Genomic DNA, 20590 nt, shown 5'->3' on the forward strand with positions numbered 1-20590 from the left:
AACAGAAATAAATAGACCCCATTATAAAACAGTAAAGCCAGTGATTAATGATGTCAAATGCAATAAACATAATTTATTTGCAGATCTACAAGGGTGGATTCGTTCATGTCTAAAAAAAAAAAAAAAACGATGGCAAAACAAACCAGAATCATATATTTAAGAAAAGAACTCCACGCTCATGCCAAATCAGAAACAAAATGACAGTAAGGAGATCTCCTTTTAGACTTTAGAAAATTCATCTCATCCAAAACTGAAATAAAAGCAGTGAGCTCCTGTCGGCTCACCATAGAAAACACTGATTTACTCAAAACATGGCTTGAATAATGAAGCTGTGAGCAACAGAACAGGCCGAGCTTCATTACAGCTGGAATTATTTTACTCTAGTATTTGTGTAGTAAAGTTCAGTCCGGCTGTAGACGCTGTTATTTATCCTGGTGCTGCAGTGGCTGATGGGAAACGGCTCGTGGCACTGTGTAAATCTCCTCACTGTGTGGCTTTAGTTTTCTTGCTTTTACTCTTTTTGTCCTTCTTTTTCAAGCCGTCCATGTGCGCTCGCAACAAGTTCGAATACGCCTGAAAGGGAAATAAACGCAAATGCATATATTTATACAGGAAAACGGCACAATATTGGGGAATATATGGGTAAAGGCTAGAAGAGAGACATCTGATAATGATTATTATTATTTACATTATTACAATCATACAAGTATCGTATAACCATAACTGCTGTTACTGTAAGGGTTGGGTTTAGAGTAGTGCTAGGCATTAATAAAATACAATTTAATTAATACTATGAACAATACTCAGTATAATTACTGTTTTTGCATTATTGTGAGGGTTGAGGTAGGGGAAAACGTTAATAAAATACACTTAATAGGTAATTTAATAACATAATATGAATAATATTCAGTATAATTTCTGTTTTTCACTTCTAGATTTATTTATTTGTATGTAATACACTATAAGTAATAGTTTCTGATCTAATTAAATCTAATTCAGACTAAACAGAAAGATTAAACCTGACATTAGTGTTCATTATCATTAAATATAATGTAATTTAATTGTAACTCTCTGCAATACAGATGCTATAGATATAGTATATTAGAATAATGTAATTTTTTAATATACTGTGCAGCCATGATGTGAATTGATATCTAGGTTTTGCAAACAACACAGATTTATATATACCGTATTTTCCGCACTATAAGGCGCACCGGATTATAAGATGAGTCTCAATTACGGGGTCTATTTCTGTACTTAACCCATACATAAGGCGCACGCTAAAATACACTGTAAAAAAAAGGTAATGGAAGCAAAACAGTTTAGTTTAACATTATTGTACTATTTAACAATACACTCACATTATTTTTTTAATCAGTCCTCATCTTCTGTGTCTGAATTGAACAGCTGGGCAGTTTCGTCATCAAACACGCCGGGTTCTCTCTCATCATTGTCTGAGTCAGTCTCATTGCCGGGTGGCTGTTCAGCAATGATGCCGGCTTTTGCGAAAGCTCGGACAACAGTTAAAGCAGACACCTTAGCCCAGGCATCCACAATTTATTCACATATGGTGGCGTAACTCGCCCGGCGCTGCCTACCAGTCTTAGTAAAAGTGTGTTCGCCGTCTGTCATCCATTGCTCCCACGCAGCTCGCAACTTCACTTTAAACGCCCTGTTTTGATTGGTTTATTGCTGCTGCGTACGGAGTGTACGTTTTACGTCTCTGTGTCGGCGGGAAATGCTCCGACAGCCAATCAAGCGGAGCGCTTTCCGAAATCACACAACATTTTTACAGATTTTTGAACTCTGTGCACACATAAAGCGCACTGGATTATTAGGCGCACGGCCGTTTTATAACAAAATTTAAGGCTTTTAGGTGCGCCTTATAGTGCGGAAAATACGGTATATATATATACACATATATACACACACACACACACGCGCACACACACGCACACACATATATACAGTGCTCAGCGTAATTGAGTACAGCTCATTTTGAAAATGAATATTTTCCTCCATTTCTCAGTGAATATGGGCAGTGTATTTTGGTGCATTTGAACAGAACAGATTTATTAAAAATATATCTTAGTCACTAAACATTGAGAAATTGAAAGGTAATACAAATAAAAAATATTAAATACAAATTTAAAAAGAGGAAAAATCAAGAGAAGAAAAAAATTAGTTGAAATTTTTAAGTTTTATAGTTTTTTTTTTGCCATATTTTGCTTGAATTCAGTTTCAAGCTAAATATTGCAAAAAAAAACAATACAAACTTTAAAATTTCAACTAATTTTTTTCTTCTCTTGATTTTTCCTCTTTTTAAATTTGTATTTAATATTTGTTTTATAGCATATAAATTTGGCTGTGCTAGTTTTTAGAGCGTTATCGTAAGTTATTTTGTTAGAATAGCTCCAGATTTGGTTTCAGTACTGACTAATCTAATGTACATATGCACAAATATAATATTGTAAAACATCCTACAGAAAATATTCATATAGATGAGATTTGTGGGGGTGAACTCATATATATATATGCTGAACAGTGTAAGAATGAAAACTCACCATTTGAAATTTTATTACTTCTTTGGTGCTGACCTGAAAAACATTACAACAGACGATAAATATCATCCAGATCACATTGAGGAACAATAAAAACCAAAAATAATGGCAAAAATGAAACAAGAAATGACGAATGCGCATTACAGATATTTCTAACATGTTAATCATACAGACCATTTTTTCCTCACTTGTGTTTACTAACTGTTTATTCCGTTAAACATGAATGTTGAACTGAAGGCCTACACAAGCTCCAAACAGTGATTTCTGATCACCTTGTGGAGACGTGGAGTCTGCAGATATTAGAGGCATTATTGAAGTAAACACCGCAATCAAACTATTACCGTCATGTAGGACTTTTCACCATATTTTCTGACAATATCCACACACACGTCTGTCAGTAAAGGATCGTACACACACACACACATCAAAATGCAGATGTTGTTTTCTTTCCATTCGATGTGTGTTATTAAATTCCATAACACTCTCACCAGTCCTTACTCCTTATTTGCATCTAATAGTCCAGTTTGTCATGGGGGCATGAATGAAATGTAAAAACTGAATTACAGGAAACTCCTACATTACAGCACTTCAGGTAAACACCTTCATTATATTATTGTCTATTAAGGCAAATAACTAGACTACAGATGTCCGTGTAAGCGTAGTCAGGAGTGTCTTCAGAGTAAGAGAAAGAGCCAGAAGGGCATCCTGCTGATTTGATTCAGAAGAGGACTTTTAATTAAAATATCAAGGTGAAAGTCATTATAACTCGCGTAGAACAGACCCAGCTCCCAACCCAACTTTGAGATTAACGGGGATATCTTTTTTTATTGTGCAATACGAGTCTCGTGTTAACGCAGCACGTTAACAGGCCACCACTAATATATATATATATATATATATATATATATATATATATATATATATATATATATATATATATATATATATACACACATACACATACACACACAGTTGAACTCAGAATTATTAGCCCCCTGTTTTTTTTTTTTCCCCAATTTCTGTTTAACGGAGAGCTGATTTTTTTTTCAACACATTTCTAAACATAATAGTCTTAATAACTCATTTCTAATAACTGAGCTTTTATACTAGCCAGATTAAAACAAATAAGACTTTCTCTAGAAGAAAAAATATTATCAGACATACTGTGAACATTTCCTTGCTCTGATAAACATCATTTGGGAAACATTAAAAAAAGAAGAAAAAAAATTCTGACTTCAACTGTGTGTGTGTGTGTGTGTGTGTATATATATATATATATATATATATATATATATATATATATATATATATATATATATATATATATATGTAATATTTTTATTTATAAATTTAAATATCTGAGTAACAAAATTGTTTAGTATAGTTTTGTTTCTATGTACGAGTGTGTATGAGATACACAATAAATTTATATATAATACACACACATCTTATGTCAAAACAAAAACTTTTATTTTGAATACAATGATTTTTCGTCCATCACTAATACGTGTGTGTGTGTGTGTGTGTGTGTGTGTGTGTGTGTGTGTGCGTGTGCGTGTGTGTTTACCTTTTTTAAAGCTCAAGTTTTTTTAAGTTCATACAGATACCCTAATAGCTTTTAAATAAATATTTTCTGAAATCATGTATTTTGAAATTCCACAAGGAAGCCTGTTTTAGCATGCTAATGTGATTAACATGACATTTAAAGCTTATTAATAACAAACACTTTATTATAATCCTGAAAGGAGTGAACTAGTTTGATTTAGTGTTTCTACATTTCTGCACTCGAGAGTTTAATGAACGTCTGACTGTATGAGTGCACCGATCCTGACACACTGATGTGTATATCTGCAAGTGTGTGAATGTTGTGTGTTTCTCACCACTGTGCTGATTTTCCTCTTGCCGTCTGAAGCTCTGAGGAGACATTTATTATCCGCCGGCTCAAACGTCTCCGGATGGCCTTTCCTCGGCACGGGCTTCGTTCTGCCATCATCTGCACAAAAGTCCGATTTGAAAATTACTTATTTGTATTTGTGCATAATATACTGTGTGTACATGTGTAATATAAATACATAATTCCTAAATAACAACATCTTTATAATATACTTTTTCTTTTTTAAGTCTTAAATATGAACAAATTAGATCCTCTTTATGAACACATTATATTTAAAAAAGTAAAACTATTAAAACATATACAAAACGTATTACACAATATGGGAACAATCCAAATTAAGACTTAAATGTACTATTAATATTACATAAAAGTATAAAAAATAGACACAAATAAAAGGAATAGCAAGAAGTGTAAGTTTAAGGACTAAAATAACTGGGTATAAATATAAACTATATTTTCAGACAACAGAAATGTCACTTTGGCAGCTTTAAACACCCAGTGGTTGAACTAGGTATTGCATTGCTGGGTCAAAACGCATGCGCAAGTTGCCAGATTGAGGACCAACAGGAGTGAGTCTGACGATCGAGCCTAAAGGCTGATTTAGCTTTTGTTCAACATTTGGAATTTATATTTTAGAAATGATTTCTATTTCACACAGCTGAACAACAGAAAACTGACAATGATCAGCTCAGGTACAGCTCATGTGCTTTATTCAGTGTTAAAGGCTAATAATGTGAGTCTGAATGCCATTTTACATCACATTTATTGCCGTACTCCTGAAAGCAGCAGCAGATAGTTCAGCTCAGATCTGGAGAATGAAATAAACCATCTGAAATTTAACCTCAGAGCTGAGACTCAGTGCAAACCAACACATATCAGTGATTCAGCATCTACATTTAATCATGTTAAAGAGCTTTAATATGTATTAATTAGATTATAGACCTCACCATTTTACTGGAGTGCAGTGAGTGCACTATTCTGTGCTTCTGAATGGCTGTGTTTACATTACTGTCGTGTTTCGTCTGGTGCAAACAGCCAGATTGCTCATCACTGCAAATCTAGTCATGTGTGTTGTTAGGACACAGGGTTACAATGTAACCTGCTCACCTAATGTTTACACTCGTAATATTTATATTATTTGCTAATTAATAACCTCGTGGTACTCTGAATCTGCGTCTCATTTCAGCGTCTGCTACTGTCCACTGGAGGTCACATTTCAGTCATGGACGCATGCTTTAAGAGTCTTCCTGACTGAATGAATGAAATACGCTGTTTTCCACCAAGAAACACGGGTGCTGAAATATAATTGGCTAAACTGGCAGTGGGCGGGTTAAAAGATCAAAACAAAGACAGACAGCTGTTCCGGCACATAACACACATGTTCAAAGCAGAATATCTTGACTTCAGCATTGTTTCTCAGATAAACAGGAATGTTCACTGAGCATGTTTCTGAATATCTGCACACATATGATGGTGTTTTTATGCTCTAGAAGTTAAAAAAGGCTAAATCTTCCATTCCTTTAAGACAAACTAAATAACTGGGAAATAAAGATGTTAATAAAAACAAGTGATTTCACAATAATTCTATTAAAGTAAAGAAAATGAATGCTAAAGATTGAAAGTGTAGTTGGTGCTCGTACACTTCTTGAGGGTGATGAGGACGCTGCCGCTGGTCCTGCACTTCTGGAAGAGCCGAGTCAGTTCTGTCAGAAACTGAACACACAGGAGAGAAAAACAACATCACATCAGCTCTGAACACACACACTCGGGCTGCATGACACTGGACAAATCTGACATTGCGATTGGTTTTTCTGCGATGATATATATTGTAATATGAATAGTTCATCAGATGGCTTGAATAGCTCTATTTGTACAGAAATCATTCATTTAGATTGATTATGGTGAATCTGTAAGAGTGAGAATCATGGAGAAAAATAAACAACGTGCAAGCAAAAACTATAACAGTGTTTAATGGTTTTCTGTTCAAGTCAAACTGTATTCAGCTACAGAACATAAATAATGAAATGTAAAATAACACAGTGTAGTCTTCAGTGTGGTCATAATTCAGTAAAGGAACTCTTCATTAAAGTTACAAATGTACTTGTTGTGTCCGAATGCTTTAAACTCTTCTGAAATGGCTTTATTCATTCATTCATTTTCTTCTCGGCTTAGTCCCTTCATTAATCTGGGGTCGCCACAGCGGAATGAACCGCCAACTTATCCAGCACGTTTTTACGCAGCGGATGCCCTTCCAGCCGCAACCCATCACTGGGAAACATCCACAACACACACACTACGGACAATTTAGCCTACCCAATTCACCTGCACCACATGTGTTTGGACTGTGGGGGAAACCGGAGCACCCGGAGGAAACCCACGAGAATGCAGGGAGAACGTGCAAACTCCACACAGAAACACCAGCTGAGCAGAGACTCGAACCAGCGACCTTCTTGCTGTGAGGCAACTGCACTACCTACTGCGCCACTGCGTCACCCGAAATGTCTTTAAAACACATGCAAATGAAAAGTTTCACTCTGTTCTGGTTATACTTAGCAAGAAATCTCATGTATTCTCAACTGGTGTGCTGATCAATTATAACCCTAACAAACACACACACACACACACACTCAGCTATCCAATCCTGTGTTTTTCCTGCATAGAGAATTACGAGGCAGCCACCTCCATTAAAGATTGTTACAGGAAGTAGGGAATTCTTCAGTCTCGTTAATTTTCCCATCTGCAGTATCAAAGTTTTGCCCTGGGGTCCGTTCTTCATACCTTGCTTAAATGATCTAAGATGATTTGGCAGATCCTGGATCTGTTAATCTTGATAACTGATCTCTGGCTAATTTGGTTCTTCAAACAAGTTGGTGAATCAGATTAAAATGTCTGGATGAACTGATCTGAGATCGCACCGTGTTGTGAAGGACAGATCTATCAATCCTCTATCATGATCAGCAATGCAACGATTGGCTGACGGCACAGCAGCGTAATGACATCATCTGATTAATATTCAATTATCCATGTGAGCAAAATTGCATCAAATTAGCAGTAAACACTAAACAGTTTGGTAAATATGACACGCAGTAACATTTGTTGTGATCTGCAGGCTTTACACTTCCATGTGTCAAGAGTTTTCATCATGTATTTCAATGTATATCAATGTATTTAGTTTTTTTTTTAAAGTCTATTTATAAAGTGCTTTTTAAAAACAACAAGTGCTTACCAAATATACATACACCATAAGACAAAGGACACATTCAACAGACACATGACTCTCATATGCTATTAAAAGCTAAAGAATAAAAATGGGTTTAAGACTTGATTTAAAAGCAGAAAGGGTTGCGGCCTGCCTAATGTAGGGAGGCAAATTATTCCAAAGTTTGGGGGCCACCACTGCAAAGGCACGGTTCCCCCTGGTTTTTAACATTGCGCGTGGAACAGCCAAAAGTAGCTGATCAGCACATCTAAGTGCCCTTGATGGAGTGTACAATTGGATTAATGAGGACAAGTATCTTGGTGCTAGTCCATTTAGGCATTTAATAAGCAAAACTAAAATCTTAAAATGTCTCCTAAACTGTACAGGAAGCCAATGAAGAGATGCCAGTAGAGGTGTAATGTGGTCCCGTTTGCGTGTCCCCGTCAGCAAACGTGCAGCAGCATCCTGCACCCTCTGCAGACGAGTGATGGAGGTATGGCTAATGCCCACATAGAGGGCATTACAATAATCTAGCCGAGTCGAGATGAAAATATGTATTACCCTTTCAAAGTCGTTAAAGGACAAAAAAGACAATGCATTTAGTTCTACATTTGGGGAAGATTTTCTTTATTATTTATTTATTTTTTTAATCAATGTAAGGAATAACTGCATAAATGAATTTTGCATCAAAAAAGCATTTTAATATCGGTAAAGTTGTCTGCAACTTTTTTGAAGCATCAAATGACTGGTATATTAGCGGTCAAAACACGTGCACGACTGCAGAAATTATCTTTTATTTTATTGTTTAAAGTCGAATATTGTGCATTTACACGTTTGTATCAACAAAGTTCATATCTATAAATTTTCTCTTTAAAAATTTGGCAGTCTGTACTTTATTTTGAAGTACAGATTGCAAAAGTTTTATTAATATATATTTTTAACTTTATATTTATATATATATATATATATATTTATTTATTTAACTTCATATATAAAAATATATATTTACTATTTTCTTAAGTGTAAATTATAACCACTGTAAGAAAATATCAGCATTTGGTACATACGTTCAGTCTTATCTTTGCTTGAGCTGACCTGATCTTTATGTGAAATGAACCTGCTTCCTAGCAGGTTTGAGCTACCAGAACTGTTGCTATGACAACAACTCTCAAAAGATTTTTGAAGAACCAAACGATCCTGGTTCATGTCAAATCGATGTGTGTGTGTGTGTGTGTTGCTTTTTTTCTGTTAGTGGGCGGGGCCGCAGGTTTCAAATCTCCCGGGTTTGCGCACGCAACTACTTGTGTTTCGTAGCCGCGTCATCACGAAACACCTAATGACTCGTTATCAAATCCACGTACGAAGAACAGACCCCTGCTCCTGCCTACAGGTAAACAGAAGTAGTTTATTTTCACTGTTTCCTCCTACTACTCTCTTATTTGTTTCACTTGCTTCCCTTTTAAATACAAATAAAAAAGCAACATTAAAAAAGCAGCATGTTTGTTTTATTGAAGTTTAATTAAACTGACTGATGCACATGGAAATGAATGAGATTTTCAGAACATAGAATTATAATCAGAACGAAATAATAATAATAAATGTTGATTTCTTGAGTGGTCAAACAGAAAAGCAGTTGTCCCGCTACTGCTTCAGAACGTGTGTTAGCTTTGGCTTCAGCAATGTCCAAACATTAAACAAGTCATCCTTACTTCTCAATAAATAACAGAGCAGAGTTTTAATATTTAGCGGAATAAATAAAATAAACCAAAAAAAGCAGGCAATGTGTGCAGCTGCTTCATCTGGATTATTCCTGATCTGATGTGTGTGTGTGTGTGTGTGTGTGTGTGTGTGTGTGTGTGTGTGTGTGTGTGTGTGTGTGTGTGTGTTCAGCTGCACATCAACATTATTTTCCCATCAGGTACATCATATTGGAGAGTAGAATGTAAACAAAGCACTGAACAAACAAAACTCACATATTCTGCAAACGATTGCTGCTGAAAATGATCAATTATCATCATGTTTGGGCCGTATTAATCAGTCAGACTGGAAAAATACATTCAGAGTATTGAAGACTGACAAACAGAAGTCAAGCAGATGAGAGAAAAATAAACAATGTGATGAACAAAAGCTCCTTGTGGCCAAACTGAAGCAGAATCTTGACAACAGGCATGTTTATTATTATCATTAGTCTAATATCTTCATTAATACAGCTCATGTGTTTTACCATCAATGAAACTCAGTCTGTCAAAATATCACACCTTTAACCTGCTTACTGAGTCCTTCTCCATACGTTTCACAGAAATAGACAGAACAGTGTGTATTCAGTAGTACCCCCTTTGACAATAGCTCTGGAAATGATTGAGGTGAAGTTGCTATTATATTCACACATTTCTTCAGTTTTGAACAGCGACAGCTTGTAAAAGGGTCTCTATATTGTTTATTATTAGGGTTGGCTATCGTTTGGGTTTTTTTCTGATACCGGTGCTAAATCAATACTTTTAAAACTGTACCGGTGCCTGAACCAATACTTTTTAGCCACCAAATTAATTGACAAAAAAATAAAAATTTTATATATATATATATATATATATATATATACACACCAGTTCCAAAGGTATGGCACCGGGTTTCAGTACCCAACCCTATTTATCATGCTACTTTGAATATTGGGTCTGAAATCACATGCAAGTATGACTTCAAAACAACATTAGCACCATTTAACTGATTGTGAACATTGTACTTTGATAGTCATTGGCTGATTAAATTATTTTACTGTGTAGAGTTAGTAAATAATAGTCTTCTGATATTATATTATTAGGGAAAGTCTAACTGTGTGAATGTAAAACCAACTTTACCTCAATCATTTGCAGAGCTAGCGTCAGATTGGCCTGTTACGATATCTATATTTTATTGTACGATATATTGCACTAATATATATTGCAATAAACGATATTATTGCCATTTTAAGACCATTTTATTCCACTCATCATTATATAACACCAGAATGACAACATCATAATGCAAGTGCACTCCTCCAAACACTTCATATTTTATTATTAAGAATATTTGATTTCATTATAGTCATTTTAACAGTTTAATAATCAGGCATTGGACTCAGAATGTGAAAACACATATCCTAAATAAATAATAATTGATGTTAACAAAAAATAATTGCAAGGTAAAGAGTAACATAAGCTGCGATATCTCCTGCCAGATCTATTTTCAGCTGTCAGACACACACATGAGAATATACTATAGTAATTTAAAGTAATTACTATAGTGATTATTAACCATACTTATCAAGATGCACAATCAGCTAAAATGTTGCTAGAATTGTTTTTTAAGTATGGGCGATATATATATTGCATCACCAGAAATGATTGATCTCATGTCTGTGTTGTGCGATAAGTACATATATTGATTATTGTGACCGGCCTAGTGTCAGATGAGCTTTTGTGGTTAAAAAGTACATGAACGTTTATTTATTTTTAGAAAATGACAGATTGTTTCTCTAAGTCTCTTATTCCTGATGATTTAAAGTGTTTTAATCTGCACTGAAACTAATTTAAACAACTCAAGTCCACTACATGAAGAGAAATCCTGCAAGTTGTACTCAAAAGCCTTAATTTCTTTTCCACTAATGAAATAAATAAATGAACAATTCTTGATGACAAGTAGGAGATTGAGGCAAACTGGGTTTTATATTCACACCTTCAGACTTTCTCCTTGATAATGTTATTTCAGAAAAGTGTTACTTGCTAATTCTAAATAGGGAATTGATATTATCAGCCCAATGACTGCACAAAGTACAGTCAAAACTAGTGCTAATGTTGTTTTAAAGTCATACTTACATGTGATTTCACACCCAATATTTAGTAGATATATGGAGCATGTCACTGAACTATGTGTGAATATAAAACCAATTATTATTAGTGAATTGATTCTTTTGAGGTAAAGTTGGTTCATTTTTAACATTGACAGCGTCTCTACATTGTTTATCATGCTAATTTAAACATTGGGCCTGAAATGGTATCCAAGTCTGACTTCAAAACAACATTAGCACTACCTAACTGACTGAGAACAGTGTTGTACTTTGGTAGTCATTGCTTGATGATATGATTTCCATATTAACAATTTACTAATGACACTTTTCTATAAGGAGAAAGTCTGAATGTGCAAATATAAAGCTAACTTTACCCCAGTTGACACCCTTTTACACTTTATTATGATTCAGAAATGTGTGAATAACTTTGATTTCTCCTTTTAAACTCCATCAGACGCGTCTGAGAAGCGTTTATAAACACAATAAGACTGTATTAAACTAATATAATCGTTATTTCACTGTTGAATTTGAGCTGTTAGTTAGTTGCTAATCAGTGTGGAGTGTTTGGGAGCTTTAGCGTGCTAACATGTTTGAGCTCGACACCGCGTGATTAAACCGCAAACACATATAACATCCTCCACATATCATGCACATTATAAACAGATGAAGAGTAAATATAATGTTTATAGTGTTCTTACCGCGTCGTTTTCTAATAACACCATGTTGGAGCGATGAATGAGCAGCGCCAGTAGAACACGTCGCTCATCTGCGCTCAGGCTCCGCCCCTCACAGTGTTCTTCCTTCCGGTAGCATTACGTCGCTATCGCCTTCTAGCGGCTAGAGCCAAAAAAAAACACTTCTCCGCTGAGGCGAATTATTAAGTCTGAATAAAATAATAATAAATAAATCTCAGCGGTAACTTCAGCCTTGGTAAATACTTATAGTTCATACTTACACCGTTTTTGCACAGCCATTTGTAGTTTTACCTGTTGTCAACCCTTTCAATTTCAAATTTCAGCCGTTATAAACCGTTATTAACCGTTAAATATTAAATAAATATTTTGATTTACACCGATTTGCGGTTTTACCCATCGCTAACCCTCAAATTTCAGCGGCTAAATGTTAACATGTAAACATGTTGTGTTTACTAGCTATAATGACTGAATGTGGGGAAAAAGTTAAAGTTTTTTGTGGTATTGCTGTGGTTAAAGTGCTTGAAGGACAAACATTGGGAAAAAAAACTAAAACTGAAAAATTAATTACACTTTCAGCTTTTGTAAGTACTATATATAGTTCAACGTACTGTTTTATTTTTTATTTATTTATTTAGTCATTTGTTTCTAGGACTCATCTATAGAGTGGAGGAACTATGACATCAATTTGTATGCAAAAACCCGGAAGCGAGTTAGCATTTTAGCAGTTCCGGTTCCCTCGTCCCAAATCAATGGGTTTTCTCAATGGGATTTCAGATAAATCGCTTAAATAAGGTTTGTGGCTAACACAAACTCAAGATACTTTCACGTTTTACTCTATGACATAAAACACATCAGTTACATCACACTCTTGAGTTTTTAAATCGGTTACGCTTCTTTAAAAAGACAGTTGTTATCAAGTTGCTAAATGGGACTACAGGCGGTGTCGGAGACATTATACGTCATTGAGCTGAACTGGTCTAGAGCGCAGCTCGCTTGCGTTGGGCATTTGGATTTGTCTGTTATTAAAGTATTTTCATCAATAGTATTTTATAGTTTGTAGTGTTTTTCTAATTGGGAATTCATATTGTGTGTAGATAATGCCTTCACTTGTAAAGACTGTCAAGACAGATGCATTTGTTGATCATTTATTTTAATTAAACGCTATTATGGAGATACAGCTTACCACTGCAGCCTGTCTCTTTCCTGCTCTCAGTAATGCAAATATGTGAATAAATGTGTAAAAATACAGACATATGAACTGATTTTAACATGATCAAAGGATTTTTCCTCGTTTTTTTCTTCATCTGAACACATTTAACACCATCATAACTGCAGTATTTACACTCCTCCTTAAAATGTGTAGCAGATGTGACTGTATGGGCTGCTTTTAGCTGTACTTCGTGACTCAAAAGAATATTGAATGTTGTTCTGTGTGCATGATGGGATTTGCAGGCATATAGATATATGTCCCTCATGCCTCATTTCAGTCATCTGTTACTAAGGTAAGCAGGCTGTGTGCACGCGAGCGATACACTTATTTAAACATGTCTTATGATAGTACTATGTAGGCACATTTATACATACAGTTTCAAAACTCTTACAACAACCCTAAAGCAAAACGAAACGTATTTCCCACGTAAAAAACTATCCTAAAGGCACGTAGGTCTATGTGTTTTTGCGTATTTGTTTATAGTATATAATTTATATACATTTTGTTTTGCTTTAGGGTTGTTGTAAAAGTTTTGAAACTGTATGTATAAATGTGCCTACATAGTATTATCATAAGACATGTTTAAATAAGTGTATGGCTCGCGTGCACACAGCCTGTGCTGTGGAAAAGTGATTGACAGATGGTAATGTTGTGTGTAACTGATCTTTATTTATTTATGATTTGGTTATGGGTAAAACAAAGACCATGCGGGTCAGGTAGTTGAAACGGTAGGCTTTAAATAATTAATTCGTAATGAATTAATTATTCATAAATAATTTATTTACCTCTGCCTAGGACGACGATGCCATCGTCCATCGCAATGTTTCACATTAGACATCTGGTCGACATCGCCCAACCCTAGTGTGAGCTCAGGCAGAGCGTCACTGCTGTGCAGTGGTGCAGAGGGAGAATAAGGCTCGGCGGAGCGTCTCTGCTGTTGCAGAGGTGCAGTGGTAGTCAGTATTTTAGCGTTTTGAATGCTCCCGCAGCAATGTTAAATACTATCGGTAGTGATATGTAGAGATGAAAGCGAATAAGGGCTCAGCTAAAGCATCACTGCAGTTGTAGCTCAGTGAAGCGTCTCTGCTGCTGCAGAGGTGCAGTGGGTCAGTATGGAGGCAATGTGCGCGCCCGCAGCAATGTTAAATACTATCGGTAGTGATATGTAGAGATGAAAGCGAATAAGGGCTCAGCTAGAGCATCACTGCAGTTGTAGCTCAGTGAAGCGTCTCTGCTGCTGCAGAGGTGCAGTGGGTCAGTATGGAGGCAATGGAAATGTAAGTGTATATGAGCTCGTTTAGAGCGTCGCTGCTGCAGCAACTGAAGCTCGGGGCAACCCCTAAATGGGTCAGAGCTGTGGTGAATGAAAGTGAATAGAAGTATGGTAGTTCAAGTTTGGAGGGAAAAAGTTTAAGGAAGAAAAAAGGGGGAAAGCGTAGTGAAGGAGCTCCTATGGTAATAGGAGAGAGAATAGGGGGAAATGGCAGAGTCGTGCTTCACCTAGAAATGCATGTGGGTGGAAGTCGGCTGGAGAGGATCAGCTGGGTTTCCCTGAGGTGGTATTGCTCTCCTGTGGTGTAAGAATGCTATGAGGGTTTGGAATGGGTGTGGGGGGGAGAGGATATCAAAACTATATATAGAATGTGCTTGGCGAAATTGATCTGTTTTGCTTTGCTTTATAATGAAAGAGAGTTTCTTCATCCTGTAAATTTAGATCAGATATGGTGAGATGATAGTGGGATTGAAATTTGATGTTAGTTCAGAACCTCTCAAACTAAAAAGGCTAGTGTGAATATGGAGTCGAGGCTGTGTGAGTGGAAATGTATGCTTTGTGTAGAGTGTGATTGTATTTGGAATAGATGTGGAGTGTAATAGGTTGGATGAGGGTCAGCTTCTGGAACCGTCTGTCATTATCTCTGAAATGAGAAACAAGAGAGAATCAGAAATTTTTTACAACAGGGTACATGTACAGCAGACGTAATGAATTGTTTTAGCTGATATCCATCTGAGGCGTCTTGATAAGGGCATTGGCAACTGTGAATGGAAGTGCCTTTTGTTGATGCATGGTACGATAGTTTCGTTGTCACAATGCGCAAGGATGGTAGAGTTGAGCATTCGTCCCCCCATAGGATGGCAGATGGATGGAGTGCTGAGGATATGGGCTGTGGCTTGTCTGGTGGTCCTGGAAGTACCTCTTGAAGACTGAGTAGGTGAAGTGATAGTGAAGTGGAGTTTAAACCCCTTTTGTGATATAGAAATGCAAAATGTCAATGGGTGAAACATTACTTCATTTGTCAGAAATGTCCTCCTCCTATTTATAGCAATCAAGAGGGGATTTTTTTTCTTTCTTTTTTCACGTCCAACCGATTTGCCATTATAAACTTACATATGACACCTTGTGTATGAGCATGAATCACTGGCATATTACAATTGGACATCTGTGCTCGATGTGTTGAATGTTTTCCAATAGCTGTGTATTAATCTTCAGAGTCCATTCTTAATCTGCCAAGAGAGAGGGCGGGACCATCTCAAGTTTTTTTAGAGATCATTTGATTCTCTTTTCAGCTATTGGCTCAAAGGAGTGTCAATCAAAGTGCAAAAGGTCAGCTGCCATTTTGTTGACCAAAATCACTAGTGTTGTGACTGGAGACGCTACTGAACGCACTCCAGTGAGTAGTTTGGATGATAACTATGCATATGCTGTGGACTAATGTTTTGCGGATTGGATTGCCTGGACCCTTGCAGTCGAATTACTTCATGCTATTTGAATGATATGGATCTATGGATAGGCGGGAGGCTTGAGAAGCGAGTTCCTTGGTAGAAATCATTCTATTCGTGCTAGTCTATCAAAAATGTTTAGTCTTTGTTCACTTAATCTGGAAAATCCCAGTATTATTAACCCCATTGGAATGATAAAATTAAATGTGCTTGAATCGATAACTCATGATTGCTCAAAAACAATCCAAACGTATGAAAGCAAATTCTTTTATTTGTAATAAAATAACATTATAACTGCGCTGAAAATATATGAACCTGACTTGCATAAAACACCCTGAGGCAATACAACAAATAACAACACATTTCTGATGTTTTTCATGCAGCACAGATTGATCAAAACCTGCAGAAAGGACCTCTGATTTGAGCAATCCCAGCGTTATGGATGTGACATAAAACCTGTGTTGCAGTAAAATCTCAAAACATAAATTCCCAGAGAATGTTTATCTTAACATTACATTGAAATGTCTGTTTATATTGTCTAAATCTACCAACCACAGAGTTACGAGATCAGAAAAACATCCATTTTTAATAGTTTTAAATGAGGGAAATAAACATGCGTTATGGATGTGACCAAAGAAGTTTGCAGTATACAACATACTTAGTAGAAATTCTGTGAATTAAACTGCACAACCCGAAAGAAACAATGCTAATCAGAAGGATAAGAGCTGCTCACTATTGAACAAACATGATTGATTTGATTTGACATTTTTACATTTATAAGGATAAAGCGTCGTTATGGATGTGACGTCTCTCTCTGTTATGGACGCGACCGAAGTGAAATTGGCACTTGTGTGACTTTGCTAAATTAAAGATAATTGTTTGATAACACTAACAGAGACATTTGAGTGTTTTTAAAGTGCTTTAAAAGAGTGGTTCGCAATAGGGGGTCCTGGCCCACAAGAGGGCCTCAGTGAGCTCTGTGGGCGGGGGGGGGTGGGGGGGGGGGGGGGGGGGGGGGGTATTTAAAACATTTCTCAGCAGTGGACATGTAGGAGAATGATCATGTTGCCTTAGTTCATTTTATCCCCCAGCTCAGTGGTCCTCAACCACCGAGACGCGGACCGGTACCGGTCTGTGGATCAATTGGTACCAGGCTGCACAAGAAATCATTCATTATTTCTTTCTGAACCATCTTTTATTTAGAAAAATGACCGTATTCTCGTACTTACATCTTGGTCACTTGAGCGCCCAAATTTAACCCACAAGCAGCAAAATGAGTTGGAAACAGAAGTCTTTGGAAAGTTTCTTTGCTAAGGGGGAAACACCCTGTGAAGGACCCACGAACTGCCAAGGAATGGATCCGCAACACATTGGTCAACAAATCAGGTGAATCCAGCATGGCTCTGCTAGAAGATCAACTGGTGGAGATCGCAAATGACAGCGGCCTTTTAGGGGCTGTTTGCATATCGCGTATTTCTAGAGTTTGCACAAGTGTGTTGTGTCCAATGGAGGTGACGCCAATGAATCCCGCGAGCGCACCGCGAGTCACATGACAAGAATTGACCAATCAGATTCAGCTTGTATGGAATATTCACATTTGGGTAAGACTCATTTTCTCAGACAAACACAGAACACACAAACAATGCAGTGCTTCGTAATTTTCTCCATTAATAAAACTTGTATCAGAGTGACAGCTATGTAAGCTTGTCATCCTAATATCATTAAATGTGGAGGGGGCCTTACAATATTTTACAGTGGAAAAGGGGGTCACAGGCAAAAAAAGGTTGGGAACCACTGCTGTAAAATACAAGCCTACACATGTAAACGCTTTTTCTAAATTAATGAAAACTTAGTTTTTCATGGCAACGTTGACATTTGCATGGATTTGCTTGTTTGCAATTAAAGAGACAAATACAACTACACTGGAGACAGTATTATTATGACAGAATAACAACAAAAACAGCAGAAATATGTACTCAAATATCTCATCCTGTAAAATATACACTTTTATTGATTATTAAAATAGATTTTAGATGAATATTTTGAATTATTTCTACATTTATTTTCTATATGGAGTCATTTTTCAGAGGACAAACTATAAAAGTCACTTCTGAAATCTGAAATGCTCAATTCTATACGGTGAGCTTGTTCAAATCTTTCTGTGCATTTGAGCTGAAACACTGATAATACTGCAAAGCTCTGCAGTCCTCTATCATTACACCTGAGCTCCTCAATCAGATTTACACTGAACTGAAGCACAGGCTGCCGGACCGGAAGCTTCCCTTATTTATAGCAGGTGTGAAAGGGATATACTATGTCTGTGCAGTGAGGTGTGTGTGTGTGTATCTCACCAGTGTGTGTGTTTGTATATATAAATGTGTGTGTGTGTGTGTGTGTGTGTGTGTGTGTGTGTGTGTGTGCGCGCGCGCATCTCACCAGTGTGTGTTTGTATATATAATTGTGTGTGTGTGTGTGTGCGTGCATCTCACCAGTGTGTGTGTTTGTATATATAAATGTGTGTGAGTCTGTCTGTCTGCCTCACCCGTGTGTGTGTGTGTGTGTGTGTGCACATATCTTACCAGTTTGTGTATATGTGTGTATCTGTGGTGTTTAAGTGTGTGTATTTCACCTGTGTGTGTATCTTGCCTGTGTGTGTTTGTATTTTTCTCACTTGTGTATGTGTCTCACCTGTGTGTGTTTGTGTATACGTGTGTGTTTTTGACCTGTGTGTTTATGTCTTTACCTCTTTATGTCACCTGTGTTTGTGTGTATGTGTGTGTGTATGTCTAACTGTGTGTGTGTGTGTGATCATGGCATGTGTGTGGGGAAAGCGCAGTCGTGGTTGTGCTGGAGTTCAGACAGAGGGATGGAGAACTCAGAGCTCCAGTCTCTCTGAAAAACAGCCCTCAGCTGCTGCTGGAATGAGTTTTCCTGCAAAGCATCCTGGGAAACCACTAACCCCACTCCAGCGGTGGTGTTGAAGTAGTCTGCTGACCAGTTCGACGTCCCTGAACAACAGCAGAATATATAGTTGAAGACAAAAGTAGTAGACATATAATAACATAATAGTTTTAATAACTCATCTCTAATAACTGATTTCTTTTCTCTTTGTCATGATGACAGTAAATAATATTAGACTAGATATTCTTCAAGACACTTCTATACAGCTTACAGTGACATTTAAAGGCTTAGCTAGGGTAATTAGGTTAAAGTTAGGGTAATTAGGCAAGTCATTGTATAACAGTGGTTTGTTCTGGAGACAATCCAAAACTAATATTGCTTAAGGGGGCTAATAATATTGACCTTAAAATGGCTTTAAAACAATTATAAACTGCTTTTATTCTAGCTGAAATAAAACAAATAAGACTTTCTGAATAAGAAATACTGTTCAACATCATTTTGGAAAGATTTGCTGAAGACTAATAGAATAATTAATCATGGACTGTATTTAAATGCACTCACTCACCTATATAGGCCAGTTTATCAGTCACCATGTATTTACTGTGGTTGATTCGGGTGTAAGGGATGCGTGTCTGGTTTCCTGCAGGAATAATGAACACTCTCTGTGGAATATAGAGGATGAACGCTAATTATTGTAAAGAGAAAATTGCTCTGCAAATAAACCTGAATTGCAGGTAAAATAAAAATGACAAAAAAGAAAGGCAGCAATTATGCTCCGCTTTGCGTCCTGCTGCTGATAAACCTGCCAGGCTTCATTCTGCAAAAACAACGTCCTGGACGTCCTGTAATCCCTAACATAATCTAATGAATATTATGGTCAGACTCACCACAGCGATGTTGATGTTGTCTGATGGCGAATGAAGAGCATCCAGTGAGCGGAGAAACGGCCAGACGGACGGATCACTTTCTCGACCGCAGTTAACTAGCAGACGCACAGCCACACGCCTGTCGAATGCCGCGTGCTTCAGAGCGTCCTCCAGCACCGGCCAGTACCTGACAAACAAAACACAAGCGCACACTGCATGAAGCGTCAAGTTCCCAGTTTACTTTTCCAGCCCTTTTCAGCTTTATTCCTGCACAGCCCTAATCAGGACACAGTGAAGTGAACTCTGGATGCTGATATTCACCCGTGGAGATGGAAGTATTTGGAAGCAGGATAATACTCCATGACGGACACATGGATGAAGCTCTGTGCTCCTCTGATGGCAGACAGGATGGCGGAGAGATCACGGGTTCGAGAGTCTGGACAGAATGCTGGTGGAGAGGCCTGATGAAGAGCAGATACACTGATCATTATACTACTATTACATTGAAAAGTATATCATTAGCATTAAGATGTACTCCTCTCTATGTGAGTTTACTGTATTCAGCATCAGTATTTCAGTCTTGAGTCACATGATGCTTCAGAAATCATTAATCTTATACGAGGATCAAGAAACTGATTATTATCAGTGTGGAGAATAGTTGTGCAGCTCCATTTGTTTTTTGTATAACCTGATTGGGACAATCCCTGAAGTTGGGACAGTTTG

General features: G+C 37.0%; 2 protein-coding genes across 2 annotated transcripts in view; both read right to left on the reverse strand.

The window, feature by feature from the left end:
• Positions 1 to 53: 53 nt before the first annotated feature.
• On the reverse strand, positions 54 to 12263 carry srp14 (signal recognition particle 14). Its single transcript, XM_056477384.1, has 5 exons — positions 12176 to 12263; positions 6096 to 6168; positions 4442 to 4554; positions 2565 to 2597; positions 54 to 573 (listed from the first exon to the last, which is right to left on the reverse strand). The coding sequence occupies exons 1-5, from the start codon at positions 12197 to 12199 to the stop codon at positions 484 to 486; spliced, it is 333 nt and encodes a 110-aa protein (XP_056333359.1). The 5' UTR covers positions 12200 to 12263; the 3' UTR covers positions 54 to 483.
• Positions 12264 to 18071: 5808 nt separating this feature from the next.
• The window catches only part of LOC130245123 (5'-3' exonuclease PLD4), a 21412-nt gene continuing 18893 nt past the window's right edge, over positions 18072 to 20590 (reverse strand). The window contains exons 9-12 of the mRNA XM_056477787.1: positions 20189 to 20328; positions 19889 to 20054; positions 19567 to 19663; positions 18072 to 19108 (exon numbers count right to left, since the gene is read on the reverse strand). Coding sequence (XP_056333762.1) covers positions 18909 to 19108; positions 19567 to 19663; positions 19889 to 20054; positions 20189 to 20328 — 603 coding nt within the window. The 3' untranslated portion in view covers positions 18072 to 18908. The remainder of the gene's footprint in view (positions 19109 to 19566; positions 19664 to 19888; positions 20055 to 20188; positions 20329 to 20590) is intronic.

Source organism: Danio aesculapii, chromosome 17, assembly GCF_903798145.1.
Source record: "Danio aesculapii chromosome 17, fDanAes4.1, whole genome shotgun sequence".
In the NCBI taxonomy this organism is placed as follows: Eukaryota; Metazoa; Chordata; class Actinopteri; order Cypriniformes; family Danionidae; genus Danio; species Danio aesculapii.

Bases quoted from the DNA above. Each gene is read 5' to 3' on its own strand.
- srp14 (XM_056477384.1), bottom strand. From the start codon at position 12,199: ATGGTGTTATTAGAAAACGACGCG. The intron at 4,555-6,095 runs GTACGAGCACCA...ACTTTTGTGCAG, and splicing joins CCTCATCACCCTCAAGAAGT to ATGATGGCAGAACGAAGCCC. The intron at 2,598-4,441 runs GTGAGAAACACA...AATGTTTTTCAG, and splicing joins AGAGGAAAATCAGCACAGTG to GTCAGCACCAAAGAAGTAAT.